General features: G+C 57.6%; 2 protein-coding genes and 1 pseudogene across 2 annotated transcripts; all 3 read left to right on the top strand.

Moving 5' to 3' along the window:
- The first annotated feature begins 3,784 nt into the window (after window positions 1-3,784).
- Window positions 3,785-5,449, top strand: LOC143169192 (amine oxidase [copper-containing] 3 pseudogene; annotated as a pseudogene).
- A 2,294-nt stretch (window positions 5,450-7,743) lies between these two features.
- On the top strand, window positions 7,744-13,305 carry LOC143169325 (amine oxidase [copper-containing] 2-like). The gene is given in 5 exon segments (XM_076356640.1): window positions 7,744-8,047; window positions 8,050-9,678; window positions 11,531-11,816; window positions 12,060-12,189; window positions 12,700-13,305. Coding segments are annotated over 5 exon segments (2,634 nt in total). The 3' UTR covers window positions 12,985-13,305.
- A 1,058-nt stretch (window positions 13,306-14,363) lies between these two features.
- AOC3 (amine oxidase copper containing 3) lies at window positions 14,364-18,681 on the top strand. Its single transcript, XM_076356881.1, is given in 6 exon segments — window positions 14,364-14,407; window positions 14,409-14,441; window positions 14,443-16,127; window positions 16,227-16,512; window positions 17,291-17,420; window positions 17,585-18,681. Coding segments are annotated over 6 exon segments (2,481 nt in total). The 3' UTR covers window positions 17,888-18,681.
- The last annotated feature ends 1,884 nt before the right edge of the window (window positions 18,682-20,565 follow it).

Raw genomic sequence — 20,565 nt, 5'->3', positions numbered from 1 at the left:
CTTCCTGCGGTGTGGGAAAGTCCTGCTGGTGCCTGAGCTGCTCCGGGGAAGGTGGGAGTTGAGCTGGAAACAGGTCGCTGGGGGCCGAGGTCAAAGGAAGGACTGTTGCTGGCAGGACTCGATGTGGTGCAGCACGAGGGGTTCCTCCTCACCACAGCCAGAAGAAACTGAACTCCCAGGAGGCCTGTGCCAGCAGTCCTGTGGAAGGACAGAGCATCCAGGATGGTTGTCTTGGCGGGTGTTGGCAGGGAGCGTGGTTCATCTGCAGGAGCAGGGGAGGGTTTGTTGTCCGTGATCTTCACCCCTCAGTCTCGGTGCAGTGGTTTCTGCTTTGCTCTCTGGGAGGAGTGGCAGCGTGCCGTCAGGGCTCCAATTCACAGGTTCTTGAGACGTCCCAGCTTATATGCAGTGACCGTTAAAACTTTGAGAGGAGAATAAAGGCACAGTAGTTGTGTGCAGACGCAAACGCTGTCAGAAACATAGCCGGCATGGGTAAGGGGCAAGCAATTTCCACCCTTCTGTTTTACGCAAGCTTGACCCTATGAGATGAGAGAATGGGAGTGGGAGTTTTCCAAAGTCTGAGGTCTGGCTTGGGATATGCTTAAGACTTGCCTGTGTCAGGAGAGTTGGCAAGGTGTTTTCTGTATTCTTTACCCAGCTGTCTGGCAGTCACTGACTCTGAGTTTCCCTGAGCCAAAAGCTGTCTGTCTCTGGTTTTGGTTTCCATAAATTTCAGAGACTATTTTTTGCCACCTCTACCTTTCTGTGTGCACGAAAAACAGCAAACTCCTCTCTTCCTTGCTTTGTTTGGGAGACGTGGACAATTTAGCAAATATAAGATGTACTGATGGGCAGTACCTAAAAGCAACCGTGTGGCCAAAATAAACCGGTGGGATGCGAATTCTCCATATTAGGTGAGGGACAGAGTGATGGGCTAATCGGACTGGGGAGCTGAGTTGTGGGAAGAGGTATGTGCACCAAACAGGACATAAACTTAAGTTATGCTGCTGTTAGTGAGACATGTAATTTTTTAAATTCTAGGTTAGCTTTAAGCTGCTTCAGGCTTCTTTTGGAGAAGGCACACAAGCAATTCAGTGGTACGTGTGGCCCTTAAAGATCCCTGCTCACTTTTCATCAGTTAGGTATTCAGACAGGTTTCCTGGCTCTGGAGGCTCAGTTAATTACTCTGCTTCCTGAAATTTCTACTGCAAGATGGAGGTGGATTTAGGGCTGTTCTGTTTATTCTGAAACAGAGCTCCCAGAAAGCGCAGGCTGATTCTTGTGTTGCTTGTAATAGGCTTTAAAAGTTCTCAGCTTGAAAAGTACAGCAGAAATGGACAGTATTAAATAGCGTGGTATTAGACATGGCATCCGTGGCACATATCCTGTAGTGGGGCAGAGGCAGCACAGAAAGCTTCGTTTGTGTCATCTGTATCCTGCAGACCTGGGATGCGTGCTGTGGGTTGGTTTGTTGTGGGGACGTCATTACAGGTTGGGGTTTCTCTTTTTTTCCAAACACCCAACATGCACAGAACTAAGAGTGTTACCACGCTTTATTTTCAGACGTCTCCCAGACAAGCTGCAGGGTTGAGTTGTGATTAGTGGGGCAGTAAGGCCTGTGGAATTTGTCCAGTTCTCTTAAACTACTGCTGTGCTGCTTGAAAAATGACCATCTGTAATTGCAGCCTATGCCTTGACTTTTAGGGACTTGGGATGCAAAACCAAGAGGCAAAGTCAAAACTGAATGATCTGCTCTTTTTGTACTTCTCCAAGGAAATGTCAATGTGAGCATTGTGCATGCAGCCTCGGAGGTTCGTGCAGCAGTCTTGGCTCAGCTGTGTAGGTGCGTGTTGCAGCAGAAGGCTTGTTGAATTCCTGGGAGGCAGGAGGTATGTCCTGGCTCTGCTCTAAACCTTAACTGAGGCAAGAGCGCTTCCTCTGCACTCTGAGTGAAAGGATACCATGTTCTAGGCTTACACCAAAAGGGACTTTTTCTTTCAAGCCTAACCCCAAGTAATCCTCGAAGCCTCGTTGACTTCATGGATTGAAAGACTGACTTGGAAGTCAGCACTTCTTTGCTTAATTTGGGGCTAGTCAGAGGCGTCTGATTCTGCCACTGGAGGCCAGTTGAAAGTTGATGAGAGCAGGGTACCTGTGAAACCTGTAGCTGTTGCATCCCGTGTAGCCAAGGCTCTCTTCTCATCTGTCCTGTCTCTCCCCATTGCTTGTGTCCGTGCCACAGAGTGAGCCCCTCTTCTGGCACAGCGGCCGTGTGAATTGACTGCTGTGGCTCTGCCGGCTTTGCTGGTGTGATGGCCAGTGAGGCAGAGATGACGTGTGCTGGCACGGAGTGGACGTGCGTGTCCCTGACCTGCACAGCTGCAGCCTGGGCTAAAGAAGGCTGAGGCTGCCAGTGGTGGTGAGGATAATGGAGTGTGTCCTATGGCAACGTGGCCTTCTGCCTACCAGCGTGGTGTCTGGTAAGCACGGCTGGAGGACCGTGGAGGGGCTGAGTCCAGGGCAAGATCCGCTGCAGAGGAAGAACTGGAGGCCGTGCCGAGGCTGGGGGGGGCTGTCTCCCACCAGGAAACTCTGACGGGAGGAGGAAGAGAAGGCCAGGGTGAGGTGAGGTGAGGCTGGCAGCAGGAGTGGAAATGTTGGGTTGAATCTCCGGCCCTGGTTCTCTTGGATGCCTTGTGCTTCTCAGCACCAGCTCAGGGACAGGCAGGGATTGTAGCTGAAGTGGTGCGTCTTGTCTAGCCCAAGCATCTGCTGCGTGGCAGGATGGAGTACCGAGTCCCGTTGTCTGGCTGCCTCATTCTGCCAAGGCCTTTCAACAGTGCTGAGACCAGCAGACACCCCTTCGGTGGGGATGGCAGAGGGCAGTTGTCACAACCTTTGGTAGAAATCCTGGAGGTGGCTGCTCGGCCTGGGCGACAGCCTGGCAGCACAGTGATAGCGGGCACTGCCATCGGCTGCCTGCTTGGATGCCGCAGGCTGGGGGTTGTTTTGTCCTTGAGGGAACTTCTCAGAAGCTGCACCTCAGTTTATCTTCGAGTCGGAGGCAGAGACAAAAGCTGCGTCATCTTGTTTCAGTGGAATGCTGGGGGATTAATTAGTTCATAGCTGTTCAAAGGTGCAAACTAAGAGCTAGTTGTTCAGCGCATTGGGGCCTGAATCTCATCCTGAACTACATCTCTCCATGCCTGCCAAAGTTTTTCTACTACTACACAGATGGGTGTGTTTTCAGCAAAGGCTTCCATGTGGAAGATTTAAAAAAATAAAATAAAAAGTAATTCCAAGCTTGGAATCATGCTGCCAGGGAGAATGTTTACAAGGAAGCAGCCTGATAAACAAGGAAATTCGGTGAGTTGCAAAGAGGTGAAATTCTACAGTGTGGCAACAATTCCCAGCTTGTCAGAGTCTCGCAGTGGTCCCAGCCACCTCAGGCTGACTACAGGATCTTCGTTTTTACAGGCAGCCTCAGGAAGCTAGGTTGGACTGAAAAAGTAACAGAATTATGTGAAACTTGTCTGAGTCACTGACCCTGCATCTCCACTAGTTCTTTCAGGGCACTGCTCGTGGAGGAGGACAGAGAAGGCTGCAGCTGAGAGACGAGATCTGCCCTTTCTGGTCACCACGAATTTCAGATCTCCTCCCCTAGCCTCTCCCAGTCTTTTGTACTTTCCGTGCTAATCCATCCAGTGCAGTGTAAACTGACAGAGGCAGCAGCTAGAAACCCTGCTCTGAAAGCTGCTGTGAATGCCTCAGGACCAGCAGCAGCATGCACATGAAAACCGTGCTGCTCCTCCTCGTTCTGGCTTTAGCCACGATATTTGCTTTAGTCTGTGTGTTGCTGACCAGAGGAAGGGCCCCCAGCACCTGCCAGCACCAGCCCCCGGAGCAGGAGGACACCGATGACGGCCAGAGCCTGGTCTTTGCCGATCTGACACCCGAAGAGATGGTGCAAGTGGTGCGGTACCTGCAGGGAAACCTTGGGGTGCAGCTGGTCGATGCCTCGCGTGCAAAACCCTCCGACAACTGCATCGCCTCTGTCGACGTGCAGGTCCCCGCCAAGGCAGAGGTGCTGCGGTTCCTGGATGGTGGTGGGGCTCGCCCCCCCCGGGAGGCGCTGGCTGTGCTGTACTTTGGGAACCAGCCAGACCCCAACGTCACCGAGTACGTGGTGGGTCCGCTGCCGACGCCAGCGTATCACCGGGACATCACAGTGCAGAAGTACGGGGGGAAGGTGCCGTACCACCGCAGACCAACACTGGCTGTTGAATACAAACAGATGGCAGGGTTTTTAAAAAGCCAAGTGTTCCCGACAGCTCCATCTTTCATGCGTCAAGTAATGGAGTATGATGGAGCCAGTCTAGCAGCCCTGACAGCCGCCCCCCGTGGATTCCAGTCTGGAGATCGGATCACCTGGTTCGTTTTGTTTCAGAACGTGAGTGGGTTCTTTGTGCACCCGGTGGGGCTGGAGGTGCTGGTGGACCACAGCAGCCTGGACATCTCCCGGTGGGCGGTGAACAGGGTCTTCTACAACGGGCAGTACTACAGGGACATGGTTCAGCTGGAGAGCGCCTACGTGCAGGGTCGCATCAGCGTGGAGAAGGTGAAGAAAGCGCCGCGGGATGGGGACTTCTCGTCCATGAAGCCCCGAGCGCCTTCGGCTGCGCTGTTCCCTTTGCAGTACGAGCCCCAGGGTCCCCGTTACAGCATCAGGAACAACCACATCCTCTTCCAGGCCTGGAGCTTTGCCTTTGGGATGAGCGTGAACACCGGCCTGCGCCTGTTTGACATCCGACACAAGGGGGAGAGGGTTGCCTATGAAATCGGCATCCAAGAGGCGTTGTCAGTGTACGGCTCCAACTGCCCTGGAGGGATGTCAACGAGGTACATGGATGGGAGCTTTGGCATTGGGCGCTACACCTCCCCCTTGGTGCGAGGGGTCGACTGCCCCTATTTAGCGACGTATCTGGATGTGCACTACCTTGCTCATTCCCACGTCTCTAGAATTAGTAAAAATGCCCTCTGCATTTTTGAGCAGAACCTGGGCTCCCCTCTGAGGCGCCACTACTCCAACTTGCAGTCGCTCTACTACGGGGGGCTGGTCAACTCTGCTCTGGTGGTTCGGTCCATTGCGACCGTGGGCAACTACGACTATGTGTGGGACTTCATCTTCTACCAGAACGGGGCCATCGAAGGCAAGGTCCAGGCCACGGGGTACGCGAGCTCATCCTTTCTCCACGGGGATGGTCTGAGATACGGCAATAGGGTTTGGGAGCACACGCTGGGTACGATACACACCCATTCCATCAACTATAAAGTGGACTTGGATGTGGGAGGTAGGTCTGGGTCTTCCTATAATGTCTGCCATTATACTGGTAAACCCCAGAGCTTTGGGGGGATTGCCTCCTCGTCTGTAGAAATTCCTAATAACTGACCTTGGAACTCTGCTTTTTCACTCTCCTAACCTCTTCTTTCATTCCAAAATTATTTTTCTATGTATAAAATAGTCTGTCAAGGTCACGGAGTTGAAGGCAGTCTGAATGGTCTGGGAGCTCTGTGTTCAGCCCAGGGAAAGCATGAAAGGTAGCAGCTGAAAAATGTTTGTGTTTCCTTGAGGCCTCATGTCTGGCACAGTGAGTTTTGCCACAGGCATGGCCAGGCAGACAGGGAGACACAGCCCTGTCTGCAGGGCTGAAGGTGTGAGCCTGTTCTTCCTGCGCCTGATGCTGGCCCTGGCGCTCCTTGTAACTTGGGGAAAGTCCTTTTTGTATCTCGACTGCCCCGCGTAAAGCAGGGCAGCTGGACTGGTGCTCCGCAGGGATGAGCTTATGCAGCTCTATCTCCGCTTCTCTTTTGAGGAAACGCTTGTAAGTTGGATTCTGAGTCTCAGGCTGCAAAGCCGCTGTAGTGAGCCAGTGAATTCCCCTGCTCCTGCACAGAGTCACGGTTTTTGGCGGCGGATCCCTGTGGAGGGTTATTTGAGTCCAGGAGCAGCTCCTTCTGCACCGTCTGGTGGGCTGAGCAGTGAAGTGCTGGCATCCGCCCTGGAAGGCGCAAGGATGCTCGGCCTGAGAGGACAGCTTTGCTTCCCCTTAAAGGCCATTCCAGTAACTGCAGTCTGGGAAGGTGCAAGGGCAGTGGTGGTGCTGGGGGCACAGATTGGCAGCATTAGGTGTCTGTTATTGAAACCTGCTCTTGTAAAAGGTAGGGGGGAAAAAAAATGTTTTACAACTGCACAGGACCAAAGAGATCGCTGGTAGGAAGTGGACTGCCTCTGTACCAGCCCGAGGAGAAATGCAGCTCCAGTAACCCGTGCTGTCTCCTGGATTGCGGGGAGTAATCGGAGAACTATGTACGTCAAGCTGCAGCTGACTCCAGTGCAAGCGTTCAGTGCCAGCATGTGTCCTCTCTTGTACCTGCCTGCGATGCAGTGGTTTGTGTGGCCTTGAAAGTTCTGCTGCTGTCATTACGGTTGAAAACAGGGCTGATACTGGTTTCCTTCCTGTAAGCAAGGCTCGAAAACATGCTAAAATACAGTTCCTGTGTGGTGGCAAGGTCCTTTTCCATGACTGCTGTGCCCCCCAGTTCACTGCTCTGTTTACAGCCCCTGAGCCCTGGCTGCTGCCAGATGGTCTTGAGAAGAGCCGTGTAAAATCCCAGACTTGTTCCCCTTAGCAAGGGAGGGGAGCCCTGTCCCGAGCAGCAGGGCTCGGGGCCGCACGGCGTGCCTGAGAGGCGCCCTGCAGGATCCCCACCTTCCGAGCGCAGGGAAGGTAAAACTGCAGCACAGCAAAAATGGGTTATCTCCCACACAGGTTTCTTGGATCCTGATCTGAGGCTGGTGTGGGACCTGCAGGGAAAAAGGGCAATTATTCCCTGGCTGGAAGTGAGAATGAAAACATAAGTTCCTAAATCGACGTGATCGCAAGAGTGGTAAATTGATCCAGTGCTGTAGCGATTTCAGCCCCTGCCTGTGCCTCAAACTGTCTCCACCAGAAGGGTGTGAAGTGGACCACGATCTCTGGAAAGCCATTCTCAGCTGTCGGTGATGTATTGCTGCTGCCTTGTGTGGGGCTGGGCACAGTGGGGCCAGCCTTGCAGAAGCTGGTGGCCATGCAGGAGCAACTGCCTCACACCACGGTGGGGTGGCCCCAGCACCCCGGCCCCCTGCTCGCTGCCTCTGAAGGGCTGCTCGCTGCTCTCCTCGCTAGGGAAGGTCCATCGTGCAGTCAGGAGTACTGAACAGTTTCCTGACAGTAACCATTTCTGTCTGTGACAGCTCTTGTCCAAGGATCCTGTCTGCTGGAGTGGGGTTGGGATGGCTGGATGGGGACAGACGTGTCCTGTTAGCCATCCTGCAGCCTCTGCTCTTCCTGGTGCAGCCGCCTCAGGTGCTGCCTGTCGCTTGCATTTGCTGCCAGGGGTTCGGCGAGTGCTGCCTGTTCTTGCAAGGGAGCTTCCTCTCATCTCAGCCAGTCCGCCACAGCTGGAGCCAGGCTGGAGCTGCCAGGTTCCTTCCCTCAGGGTTGGGAGGGACTTGGAGGTGGCAGAGAATGGTGACAGGGAGAACAGGCATATGGAGGTGCTGGGGAGCCGGCGGGTCTTGGGCTTTCCTGGAGCACCAGCCTAGACCAGCCCTTCAGGGGAGTGGGGCTGGTCCCGAGGCACCGGGGTGCAGAAGGAACGGGGCTGGCTGAGCCTGCCCCTGCGGCATCGCTGGGCTCCCACATGAGACGGGACGGGGTGTCCTGGGAGACGCTGGGAGAAGCAAAGGCCCTTGGGCAGACCGAGGCCGGGACTCTTCATGGTGTCACCCTGCAGCGGAGAAACCCATCAGTAGCTTGAGGAGTGAGTCAGGCACCAGCTCCCCAGCTGGCTTCCTTGGTGTGTCTGGGGTGGGGAGGAAACAGGCTGAACTGGCTGGGACCTGTGATCTCTCGGAGTCCCATGCGAGCTCCAGGCTCCCTCCCCACCTCGCAAGCGACGCGTTTACACCCACAGTCGGCAAATGAATTAAGAGCCTGGTCTGCAGGTGAGGGACATACTCTAGATGCTGCAGCCGAACCCCGTGCACTGTCTCTGCACTTGGAGAGATGAACCCCAAACTTCCCTACGTTCTCCTGGTTGGGGCTGCGGTGATAATCTTCATTCTCTCCTGCATGCTGCTGAGCAGGGGGAGGCGATCACCCAGCTGTGAATCCCAGCCCCGCATCGTGGAGAAGATGGGATCCACAAGCCAGAGCCTGGTCTTTGCCGATCTGACACCCGAAGAGATGGTGCAAGTGGTGCGGTACCTGCAGGGAAACCTTGGGGTGCAGCTGGTCGATGCCTCGCGTGCAAAACCCTCTGACAACTGCATCGCCTCTGTCGACGTGCAGGTCCCCGCCAAGGCAGAGGTGCTGCGGTTCCTGGATGGTGGTGGGGCTCGCCCCCCCCGGGAGGCGCTGGCTGTGCTGTACTTTGGGAACCAGCCAGACCCCAACGTCACCGAGTACGTGGTGGGTCCGCTGCCAACGCCAGCGTATCACCGGGACATCACAGTGCAGAAGTACGGGGGGAAGGTACCGTACCACCGCAGACCGATGCTGGGCAGTGAGTACGAGCAGGTGGGAGCATTCTTAGAGACGGTGGCATTTGCTGCAGCCCCAACCTTCCTGAAAGAAGTGTTTGAGTATGACGGCACCAACGTGGCATTTCAGACCACAGCCCCTCACGGGTTTCAGTCCGGGGACCGTAAGTCCTGGTTCATCGTGTTTCAGAACGTGAGTGGGTTCTTTGTGCACCCGGTGGGGCTGGAGGTGCTGGTGGACCACAGCAGCCTGGACATCTCCCGGTGGGCGGTGAACAGGGTCTTCTACAACGGGCAGTACTACAGGGACATGGTTCAGCTGGAGAGCGCCTACGTGCAGGGTCGCATCAGCGTGGAGAAGGTGAAGAAAGCGCCGCGGGATGGGGACTTCTCGTCCATGAAGCCCCGAGCGCCTTCGGCTGCGCTGTTCCCTTTGCAGTACGAGCCCCAGGGTCCCCGTTACAGCATCAGGAACAACCACGTCCTCTTCCAGGCCTGGAGCTTTGCCTTTGGGATGAGCGTGAACACCGGCCTGCGCCTGTTTGACATCCGACACAAGGGGGAGAGGGTTGCCTATGAAATCGGCATTCAAGAGGCGTTGTCAGTGTACGGCTCCAACTGCCCTGGAGGGATGTCAACGAGGTACATGGATGGGAGCTTTGGCATTGGGCGCTACACCTCCCCCTTGGTGCGAGGGGTTGACTGCCCGTACTCGGCCACCTATGTCGACACACACTCTCTGTTTGAGACCCTAAGCCCCAGTAAGAGAAAGGCTTCCCTCTGCATTTTTGAGCAGAACCTGGGCTCCCCTCTGAGGCGCCACTACTCCAACTTGCAGTCGCTCTACTACGGGGGGCTGGTCAACTCTGCTCTGGTGGTTCGGTCCATTGCAACCATGGGCAACCATGACTATGTGTGGGACTTCATCTTCTACCAGAACGGGGCCATCGAAGGCAAGGTCCAGGCCACGGGGTACGCGAGCTCATCCTTTCTCCACGGGGATGGTCTGAGATACGGCAATAGGGTTTGGGAGCACACGCTGGGTACAATACGCACCCATTCCATCAACTATAAAGTGGACTTGGATGTGGGAGGTAGGTCTGGGTCTTGTTTCTCCTTTGTGCCCTCCCTGAGTACTTTTAGACTCCCCCAAATTGACATTTTTTGGATCCTTCTACAGATTTTTCTTTCTGTATGTGGGGTAGGATGGTGTGCTGACACAGAGCTGCCTCCCTTCTGTTTTTAGAGCAGTGAAAAGCTGTTGTCCTACAGGGAGAGGTTCCCCCTCTGTCCCATGCAGTTACCCGTAAGTGTCGTGCAGAGCTGTGGCTTCCTGGGCTGGGTAACGCCAGCACCACCATGTGCCCAGCCCGTGCCCCTAATGGGAAGGGGTCCTTCCCCTCCTGCCTGGGCAAACAGACCCAGCCCCAACTCTGCCCCATTGGCCTCGATGGCTCCGAGGCTCTGCAGAAGTTGGGATTTTTCCCTCCGCACCCTGCCCCTGTCCTGAGCCCCAAATGATAGTCGGAGTTGATCAAGCTGGTTTGTTGGGATGTGGTTTCCAGCTCACATTCCTACTTCCTACAGCTTTGTTGAGCTGTTCCCGCTGCTCGTGTGCGAGTGGGACCGGCAGCTGCCCTCTCTGTAGGGCTGCGGGCACAGCAGGCAGATGCTGGGCTGGCGGCCAGCTCTGAGCTTACGGCTGTGCTGTGTTTTGCCAGGGGTACAAGGGATCCTTTGCTCACAGCAGCAACGGGAGCATCGGCTGCAGTTTTCTAGGTCTTCCCCTACCATTTATGCCACAAATCTGTCCTCACACTCCTGCTGAAATTGCATTTGCTGTGTGCTCCTGACATCTATTAAAAATTTCCCAATTTCCTTTTAATTGGGAAACGCAAATTTAAAGACTGTTCCATGTGGTTTTAGGATGAGTTTTGAGTACTTAGGTAAAAATGGAGGATTGCAAAACTGCAAGAACAGTGAAAAGGCAGATGAAATCAGAGTGTCACTGCTATCACTGGAAGGGGAAGTGTGGGGTTAGAAGTTTTGTTTACATCAGAAAAGGGAAGAAAACGAGCACGGTGGTGATTGCTGGGCGTGGATCCTCTTCTATGGGTCTCTGGCTCTGGTGCTGACCTCGATGGCAGCCCTGGGGCTCAGGCCCAAGGCACTGCTCAAACCTTCCAGGATGGCCAGAGGTTCAGCTCTGAAATGGCCTTTATGCAGGCTGGAAACTCACGTGGGGCCGAGGGGAGTGGAGCACGGGAGGGCGTTACACCATGCGCTCCAGCCGGGACAGGCAGCGGATGCTGAGCACCGGCCCCTCTGCCAGAGCCGTGCTGGCGCTGGCCCTCGAGCGCTCTCAGCCAGCTCTTTGCTGTCTTGTCCCCAGATTTATTTGCTCTTGTGCCCCTCCTGTTGCTCTGAGCCTCTGGCTCATGACTCTTCTTTGTGGAAAGACCTGAACTGCACAGCGCTGCTCCAGTTTTGTGATGTGCAAATGTCTCACAGCCTGGACTCTTCCTAGTGCTTTCCAGCTCGCAGGATGCATGCTGATGAGTACAAACACAGTGCCTGGGCCATCAGGCGCTTGAGTTAATTAGACTGTGCTTGCACTGGGAACCTGTTCTTCTGCACTGGGTCAAGGCTCCCCTCTTGTCCCTCACAGAGGGGGAGTCTCCCCATGGATGGTGGTGTCTGCCACGGTGTGGTGTTGCCTGGGTCAGACGAATGTACAGTCACACAGCCATAGATAAATGTACGTGATGTATAGTCATGCTGCCGTGGAGCTGTGGAGCGGTAGCTGCTCTCACAGGCAGGAGCCGGTGCTCGGAACCCGGGGTGCAGGAAGGGAGGATGAGGAGAGCAAGCTTTGGCTGCAGTGATGTCCGTGGGGCACAGGGGACTGTGGGGACGCTCCTCAGTGACTTTGCTTTTGCTTTGCAGGGGTGAAAAACTCCCTGGTGGCCCATGACATGGCATTTGAGATGGTGAGGGCTCCCTGGAGCCCAGAGCAGCAGATAGAGCGGCCACGACTCACCAAGAAAGTCCTAGACACAGAGGACCAGGCTGCCTTCCGGCTCCAGTCGAAGATGCCCAGATACATCTACTTCGCGGCCAACAGCAAAAACAAGTGGGGCCACCAGCGCGGTTACAGGATCCAGATCACCAGTTTTGCTGGGGACCACGTCCCCGAAGCCAGCTCCATGGAGAGGGCCATCAGCTGGGCAAGGTCAGGCTTCTCTGACTGGGACAGCAGGTTCTCAGAGATGCCCCCAGCCCCACTGGCTGGGGAGGCATCGCATGGATGTTCCTTGATGGGGAGGCACAGGGCAGACGCTCTCCTACGGGGAGGAGGAACCCCAAGGAGTTACTCCGTAGGAGCAGGCTTGTGCTCTGCAGACTCTCTGGGGATCTGGCTTTTAGCTCTGCCCTGCCCCAGAGCGCTGCTTCCCATCTCTGTTCTTGTCCTCAGGTACCAGCTGGCTGTCACCAGGCGGAAGGAGGAGGAGCCCACCAGCACCAGCATCTACAACCAGAACGACCCCTGGACGCCCACCGTCGCCTTCGCCAACTTCATCAACAACGAGACCATCACCAATGAGGTGGGCGGGGGTACCCTGGGCTGGAGAGCTGCCCCAGGGGCCAAGCAACCCCAGCATTGCCTGCAGGACAGCAGGCTCAGCTGGGAGAGCAGCAGCCCCGGGGAATGAGGAAAGCGAGTTTGAGCATCCCCTTTTCTGTGTATCTGCTTGGTGCTTTGGTCAGACCGCGTTAGATCAGAGTGCAGAGCAGGAGCTCATTTCTCCCTATGGAGAAATGCTGGCAAAATGTCAGGAAAATCTCTGCGAGGCCGGGACTTGGCCACAGGGGTCAGGGCAAGGGCCCTTCTGCTGGGTGGATGTTTGCGACCGTGGCTGCGGGCAGGTCTTTGGAGAAGGGAGGGGATCTTTCCCAGGAGGGGGGAGCTCAGCACGTGGGAATGCAGCTGAGCTGGTGCCTGTGGAGGTCCCCTCTTGCTCTCCTGTAACTTTCCATGGCCCCTGCGCAGATTTTGGTTGCTCCCACTCCAGGCTTCTGAAATAACCGTGGTCTTGTGGCTCCTCCCTGCCTAGGACCTGGTTGCCTGGATAACCACTGGTTTCCTTCACATCCCGCACTCTGAGGATATTCCCAACACTGTGACGGTGGGAAACTCGGTCGGCTTTCTCCTGAGACCCTACAACTACTATGACCTGGACCCCTCCATATACTCGCACGATGGCGTGTTTTTCACCAGTGAGCAGGACTTCACGGCATGTGAAATCAACCCTATTGCATGCCTGCCCAAAACTGCCTCTTGTTTGCCAAACTTCCCCCCGTTCACCTATGATGGTTTCCAAAATATAAGCAGGCTTTGATGCTACAGGATGGTGTTAGGAGACACAGTCAGAGACACCAGGTTGACTGTTCTGTCTCAGATTTTCAGTTTTTTAGTGAAGTTGTCTCAATTTCCAGTTGTGCAATGGCTTCACTTTTTATCATTGCTTTTAAAATAGTGCTCTTTAAAAGGGAAGCATAATCTTCCTGGCATGATGCCAGACAGGAGTCTACGTTATCTCTGTTAATTGCTGACTTTGAGTCTGTTGCAGGAGGAAAGTCGGGAGAAAATCCTGTTCCTCTGCCGTAGAAGCAAGCGTTGTGTAGTGCCTATCTCAGGTTAAAAAAATGAAAATGATTCTGGTGCAGTGCTCTCTCAAGTGTCTCGTTCTTATGACTTAAAGCAGCGTCTGCTGGGAGGATGATGCTGGGTCTTCGCTGTGTTTCCTGCATCCACAAACTGGCCCAGCAGCAAGGCTCTGGGTGCCCGTCCGGGCATGGGGATGGTCCAGCCAGAGGGCAGGAAGGACGGGCTGGGGAGTCCCCGGGCTCTGGGGGGAGGGCCGAGGCGGGCGCTGGCACCGAGCTCTGTGGGTGCTGGGGGTGAGGCTGGGGGCAGAGCCAGGACCCGCTCAGGCTGCAGCTCTCAGGCACTCGCTGCCGGGTGCAGGTGAAGGGAATGGAGGGGACTATTGCAGGGAGGTGTCTTGCTGTCCCTGTGCCAGCACTGTCACCACGGGTGCCTCTGCACCAACTAGGTGAACCTCAGCCCCACAGGCAGCACGTGGGCCAGCTCAGCCCATCGCAGCCCAATGCTGGCCAGGTTCATGAGAGCCCTCCTCCAGGCTCAAAGCAGGGCGCAGGAGCTGCGAGGCTGCTGATGGTGCAGCACAGCCAGCACCACTGCCCATTTGCCAGGATGCTCGGTGGGCCCTGGAGCCCTCGTCCCCCTCCTCGCAGCCCTGTCTATCCCAGGATATAGCCCAGGATCAGAAGCCACCTCTGGGGGGGTGACAAGCAGCTGTCCTCTCTCTCCCTCCCAGCTGCAGCACCGGTGCCTTCCCACGTGTGGGGTTGTCGGCAGCAGCGTGTGATGCTGCCATGTCTCTGCACAGGCTGTAGAGGCATTGCTGGTGATGGCAGGGCCATGGCAGGATGGGGCCACGGTGCCGTGCTCAGCAGTGCTCTGCACAGAGGAGCGTCATCCTCGCTGTCTCTGCTGCCTGCCTGGCTTTTTGCATCTGCAGGGTTAAGAGAAGGAGATGCAGGGAGATGCATTTATTTCCCCCAAGTGACTGGATCTGTCCTTTCCAAGGTCTGCAGCGTAGCATGTAGGACAAGAGGGGAAGGACAGATGCAGAAGCATTAAGTTTACTTAAAATTATGACCCTCTGGGGGAAGCAGAGCAAAGTTGCCTTTTATGGTTCCCAGCAAATCCCAGGCACATCTGAGAACATCTCCCTGCGAGCTCTCCCGGGCTGTTCCCCGTTGAGAAAACAAGAGAAAAACAAACCCAACCAAACCCAGCCCCTTCTGTTGGAGAGTCACTGGGAGGATTCTGCAGCTGGAAACACACCCTGCCGGACTGCAGGAACTCTCAGTGCCTCAGCAGACACGAACATGAAAACTGTGCTCATCCTCCTCGTTCTGGCTTTAGCCACGATATTTGCTTTAGTCTGTGTGTTGCTGACCAGAGGAAGGGCCCCCAGCACCTGCCAGCACCAGCCCCCGGAGCAGGAGGACACCGATGACGGCCAGAGCCTGGTCTTTGCCGATCTGACACCCGAAGAGATGGTGCAAGTGGTGCGGTACCTGCAGGAAAACCTTGGGGTGCAGCTGGTCGATGCCTCGCATGCAAAACCCTCCGACAACTGCATCGCCTCTGTCGACGTGCAGGTCCCCGCCAAGGCAGAGGTGCTGCGGTTCCTGGATGGTGGTGGGGCTCGCCCCCCCCGGGAGGCGCTGGCTGTGCTGTACTTTGGGAACCAGCCAGACCCCAACGTCACCGAGTACGTGGTGGGTCCGCTGCCGACGCCAGCGTATCACCGGGACATCACAGTGCAGAAGTACGGGGGGAAGGTGCCGTACCACCGCAGACCTGTTACCGGCAACGAGTATGTGGATATCAATGCCCTCATTCAGCAGGAGCTGAGAAAGGCACCGCGCTTCCTCGATGCGTGCTGTGAGTCCGACGGGACTGACCTGGCTATCCTCACGACGGCCCCGCGGGGCTTCAAGTCTGGCGACCGCGTGACCTGGTTTGTCCTTTTCCACAGCGTGCCTGGCACCGGCTACTACCTCTCACCGGTGGGGCTGGAGGTGCTGGTGGAGCATGGGGATCTCCACGTCTCCTGCTGGCGGCTGCACCAAGTCTTCTACAACGGCCGGTACTTTGCCAGCATGGGGGATCTGGAGGATGCATTTGTGGCCAACTTGCTGGAGGTTGTCAGGATCAAGAAGCCCCAGGCCAAAGCAGTGCTGGGCTCGATGAGACCCAGGCACCCACCCGGTTCTCCGGGTCCGCTGCAGTACGAGCCCCAGGGTCCCCGCTACAGCATCAGGGAAAACCGCGTCACGTTCCAGGGCTGGAGCATCACCTTCGGCATGAACCCCAACTCCGGCCCGCGCCTCTTTGACATCAGGTACCGTGGGGAGAGGATTGTCTACGAGCTGAGTCTCCAGGAAGCCTTAGCCCTGTACAGCTCCAACTGCCCTGGGGGCATGTCAACCCGCTACCTTGATGGGAGCTTCGGCATCGGCAGGTTTGCCTACGAGCTTGTCCGGGGCCTTGACTGCCCCTACATGGCGACCTACGTGGACCGGCACTATCTGGCAGAGTCAGAGACCCCCAAAACCAACCAAAACTCGCTCTGCATTTTTGAGCATGACGCTGCCCTCCCTCTGCGGCGCCACTTCTCCGACTCACAGTCCTTGTACTACGGTGGGCTGCGGAAAAACACACTAGTCATCCGTGCCATTTCCACTCTCATCAACTACGACTACATCTGGGACTTCATGTTCCACAGCAGCGGGGCCGTGGAGGTCCAGGTGCACGCCACTGGCTACATCAGTTCCTCCTTCCTCCACGGCCGAGGCACCGACTATGGCAACAGGGTTGGGCCCCACACACTGGGGACTATGCACCTCCACCACATCCACTACAAGGTGGACCTGGATGTCGACGGTAGGTCTTGGGCGCCTTTGTGCATGGCTGCGGTTCACTGTGGGCTGCAGCTCTGTGCAGGGCATGGAGCTTGAGAGGGTTTTCCCTTCTGCTTCACAGGGCAGCTGAACTCTCTGGAGACCCAAGACATGGGGTATGAGCTCGTGAAAGATCCCTGGAGCATGCAGAACACCATTGAGCGGCCATACCTCCGCAGGGAGAGGCTGGAGAGGGAGGACGAGGCGGCGTTCCCGCTTAATGCCCCCATGCCCCGCTACATCTCCTTTGCTAGCCCCAAGTCCAACAAGTGGGGACATCCACGCAGCTACCGGATCCAGATCACCAGCTTTGCCGGGGAGCACCTGCCCACCAGCAGCCCCATGGAGAGATCCATCAGCTGGGGCAGGTGGGTGCCAGGGCTGGGGCGCGCATGGTCCCCAACCCCTCTCCTCCCACCCTGCCACCGTGTCCCCAGCTGCTCCTGCCTCCCAGCGGAGGGGGACTGCTGCCACCCAGCAAGCTTGTGCCAGGCTGCAGGGAAGGGTTAAACAGCGAACATGCATATTTTTTTGGCTCTGAAAATCCCTTGGAAAGTTGCTCAATGACATCCCTTCATAGTAGTTCACAGGCAGGAATCTGACCCGAGATAAGATTAATTTAGAGTAATCACATGTGTGTTTCCCTGTGAGAGCAACCAGGCTGTAGGACGAACTCCCAAGGGAAGCTCTGGTATCCCCAGTGTAAAGCCTTGATATCTTTATGTAAGGACAGAACGTCTTTTGGAAAATGCTTGGGATGAACACAGAACTGGCTCACTGCCAGGGTGAAATTTAAGGGCTCACATTCTGGGGGAGGTTGTAGAAGTTAAAAGTGGCTGTGGCTGAAGTGAGTGTGTCAGGCAGCGAGCAGCAGCATCTGCGCCTAGACGTGTTTGTTTTTCCCGGCCGTGCTGGAGCAGCCGCGGGCAGCGAGCAATCCCCCGCGAGCCCAAAGGTGCTGGGGCTGCTGTCTGTCGCTAGTCTGTGCCAGCCCTTTCCCTCCCTGACCCAGGACAGACTGTGTCCCCAGGCACGTGCCAAGGACGCATCCAGCCACAGTTTGCCGGTGCATCCCCAGGCGGTGATGTAGCAGTCGCCCTGCCCTGCGCCGGCACTGACGAGCCACTCTGCTCCCTGTGCTGGCAGGTACCAGCTGGCTGTCACACGACGGAAGGAGGAGGAGCCCACCAGCACCAGCATCTACAACCAGAATGACCCCTGGACACCCACCATTGTCTTTGCCGACTTCATCAACAACGAGACCATCACCAATGAGGTGAGCTGGGGTCCCCTGGGTGGAGGGGAGCCGAGCACCGCGGGTGCCACCCCGGCTCCTGCCCTGGCCAGAGGCTTGACCCATCCCACAGCCAAACTGGGCGGCTGCCAGGCTGGAAGGGTCCCGCTCAGCCTGACAGGGTGCCCGGCTCCCCTCCTGCCCAGGACCTGGTCGCCTGGATCTCTGTGGGGTTCCTGCATGTCCCCCACGCCGAAGACGTCCCCAACACAGTGACCGTGGGGAACGGCATTGGCTTTTTCCTGAGGCCCTACAACTATTTCGACGAGGATCCCTCAGTGGACTCGCCCGACAGTGTCTACTTCAGCAGCGAGCAGGACGCCGGAGCATGCGGAGCCAACCCCCTCGCCTGCCTGCCCCCTGCCGTCGCCTGTGCCCCCCACCTGCCCCCCTTCCACTATGGGGGCTTCCTCAACCTCAGCCTGGCCCCGCTGCCCGGCGGGCTCTGACAGGGCTGGGGCCGCTGCTGCCCCTGTCCTCACTGGTGTGGGTGGTCCGTGTCCGGCTGTCAGGTGCGTCCTTGGAGGGGCTCCGGTGGCAGCAGTGGGTGCAGGCTGGCTCTGCCACTGCACCAGGACCTGCCCTCCCCATCCCTGGGATGTCGCGTGCTCAGGGTCAGGTTTTCAGAGGAGATCAGCTCTCGTTTCGGCACTGCAATGCTGCCGAAGGCGGACACAAAGCCTCTGAAAAACAGTCCCTAGGAGTGATTTTTGGAGACTCCATCCAGGAGGCCACCCAAAGGGCTGTGGGGTGCCCATGGCTGCTCTCATCTTCTGGGACCGGAGCTCCTGCCCCCTCCCCAAGGTAGGTCGGTGCACGCAGGGCGATGGTGCCGACCAGGGCTGGGCACTGCACAAAGCCGCAGCTCCCCTTGGAGCCATGGTCCATGCCGAGATTTTGCCCAGGGTGGTGGGAGCAGGTGGCCTGGCAGCCGCTGTGGCCTGGCCGCAGCCCGGGGGTGTTGGGCCACGGGAGACCAGCAGCTCCAGGATGCCCAAAACGTTCACCCTGGCCCCACGGCCACTGCAGCTCCAGGGCTGCTGGGGCCCAGGCGACACTGAGCTCTGGCTGCTGCGGCAGTGCCAAGCTCTGGGGGCAGGGACAGGGACGGTGCACTGGGCTGCATCAGGAGCCCACAGGAGGAGCACACTGCAGGACTGCGGGATGGGCACTCCCCGGGCTGAGCTGCCTTGTGTCCACCCTTCCCCAATAAACAGGCACTCGGATGCTTTTTCTGACCAAACTGTTGCGTAGCTCATGGGTGCTGCTGCGGCTCCTGTGGCTGGTGGCCAGAGCCCCAGCACTGCTGACACTGTGGGCACTGGTGCCCCGTAAGGGACAGTCCTGGCTGCGCTCTGCAGTGCTTGCGGAGGTCCAAGGGCCGTGGGGCCCGTACAGCACCCGGCACAGCTGTGCGAGCGTGCACTGGTTGTGCTCTTGGACCCCGGGTGCTGGCAGGAGGCTCCTGCCGGGGAATATGGGACAAACAAGGGAGTTAATCTGTAACGTCTGTACCGAGCCGCATTAATCGGTTCTGGCCTTGGCTGCTGCCCGGCGCGCTCAGCCCCTGCCAGCGCAGGGACCCTTGCTCCTGCGCCACCGGTTGCATGCACAGCCCCAGGCTGCGGGATCCCGCAGCCTCCGGAGCCCATCCCCACTGTGCCAGGCTGAGGGGCTTGGTGAGGGTGGTTCAGCTCCAGCCCCACAGCCTGGCCTTGGCACGTGGCTGTAGATGCCAAGCGCTGGCCAACGTGTCCCTGGGGGCATGGTGGGCATCCGTCCCCTCTGACCCCTTGCCGTGGGAGCTGGGTCTGCCCAGGGCCACACTGCGATGGGCTCGAGAAGCCCTAACAGCAGCGGTGCGTCCCCCCAGGAGCCAGCTCAGCTTGCTGCAGCGCAGGGAAGGGACATTGGGCAGGAGTGGGCAGCTCGGGGGCATGGCTCAGTGCGAGGCTGCAGTGGTCCCTGGATGCCCTGGGGTGACAGCAGGGGCTGTGCCCCAGAGGCACCTCCTGGGGCTTGGGGGGAGCAGGCGGGATGCTCCCTACGAGGGGAAGGTCACAGCTGGCCAGCTCCCTGCCTGCTGCTGTGTGCCCACGTGTTTGCAAGCGCTGCCTGGACTCTGCCCGTGTGCTGACGCAGGTGAGACCGGACGCGCTCCCGTGCTGGCAGAAATGCAGCTCACTGCCCAGCCCCAGACCTTCCAGCAGGCTGGGAACTTTCTGGATGAAACCTTGGCACCACGTGCGGTACGTTATGTTACAGCACCCGCATGCCCTGTGTCTCCCGTAGCTGCACCCGGTGCCTTGGGATCATGGGGACACCATGTCCCGGACCCAGCCACTGCCACTGCAGGCACACAGCTCCTGGGCTGCCAGCTGACCCAGGCTCATTGCGCGCAGACCTCAGTGCAGAAACAAAGCACCCCCAGCCTGGCCCTGTTCCTCCACTGGGAAAGCCACCCCAGCCAGTTTGCAATGCACGTCCCTGGCCAGCGGTGCTGCCAGCACGGCTGCCCAGTGCAGGGGACGAGCTGGAGCTTGGCATGGTGCTCCCAGAGCCGGTGGCCAAACCGGCCAGGATGCAGAACCCCATGGTGCCCAGGAGGTCAGCAGCCCCTGCCGCCCCGGCCTGCCCTGGCTCCGTGTGGCGGCTGCAGGGCTGGGGATTTACCCGAAGCACAGGGCACGGAGCCGGCACTGGGAAACCTCCACTGTGTGGACCCCGGCAGCTCCGGCACAGACCTGCCCCGCAGCATGCGCAGCCTGGCCGCCATGCAGGGGGATGCTGGCCCGCGCCGCTCTGCTGGCAGCACAGCTCAGCTCTAGCTGCAGCACAGCTCTGTCAGCAGCGCTTCGTGCTTGCTCCCGTGCCGTGCCGGCACCCGCCGTGCTGGGAGGGAGGAGGTGGCTGCTCCTGTCCCGTTTCCCGGCCTACCCCCATTGCGGCCCCAGTTTTCCTGCAGTGACTTTTTCCACGGTTACTGGAGCACGCTAGTCCCCATCCCCCAACACCTTTTGCCCCCATTTTCTGCTGTGAAATCTCTCAGGGAGAATTTATTGCTGACTGTTTCAAAATATTTTTGACGCAGAAGCCAAGTCTGTTGCATTCCTTCACACTGGCCAAA

The sequence above is a fragment of the Aptenodytes patagonicus genome, chromosome 20 (genome assembly GCF_965638725.1).
Source record: "Aptenodytes patagonicus chromosome 20, bAptPat1.pri.cur, whole genome shotgun sequence".
NCBI classification, from domain to species: domain Eukaryota; kingdom Metazoa; phylum Chordata; class Aves; order Sphenisciformes; family Spheniscidae; genus Aptenodytes; species Aptenodytes patagonicus.
Note: the sequence above shows the minus strand (reverse complement) of the source record. Positions and strands in the feature narration are given on the sequence as shown.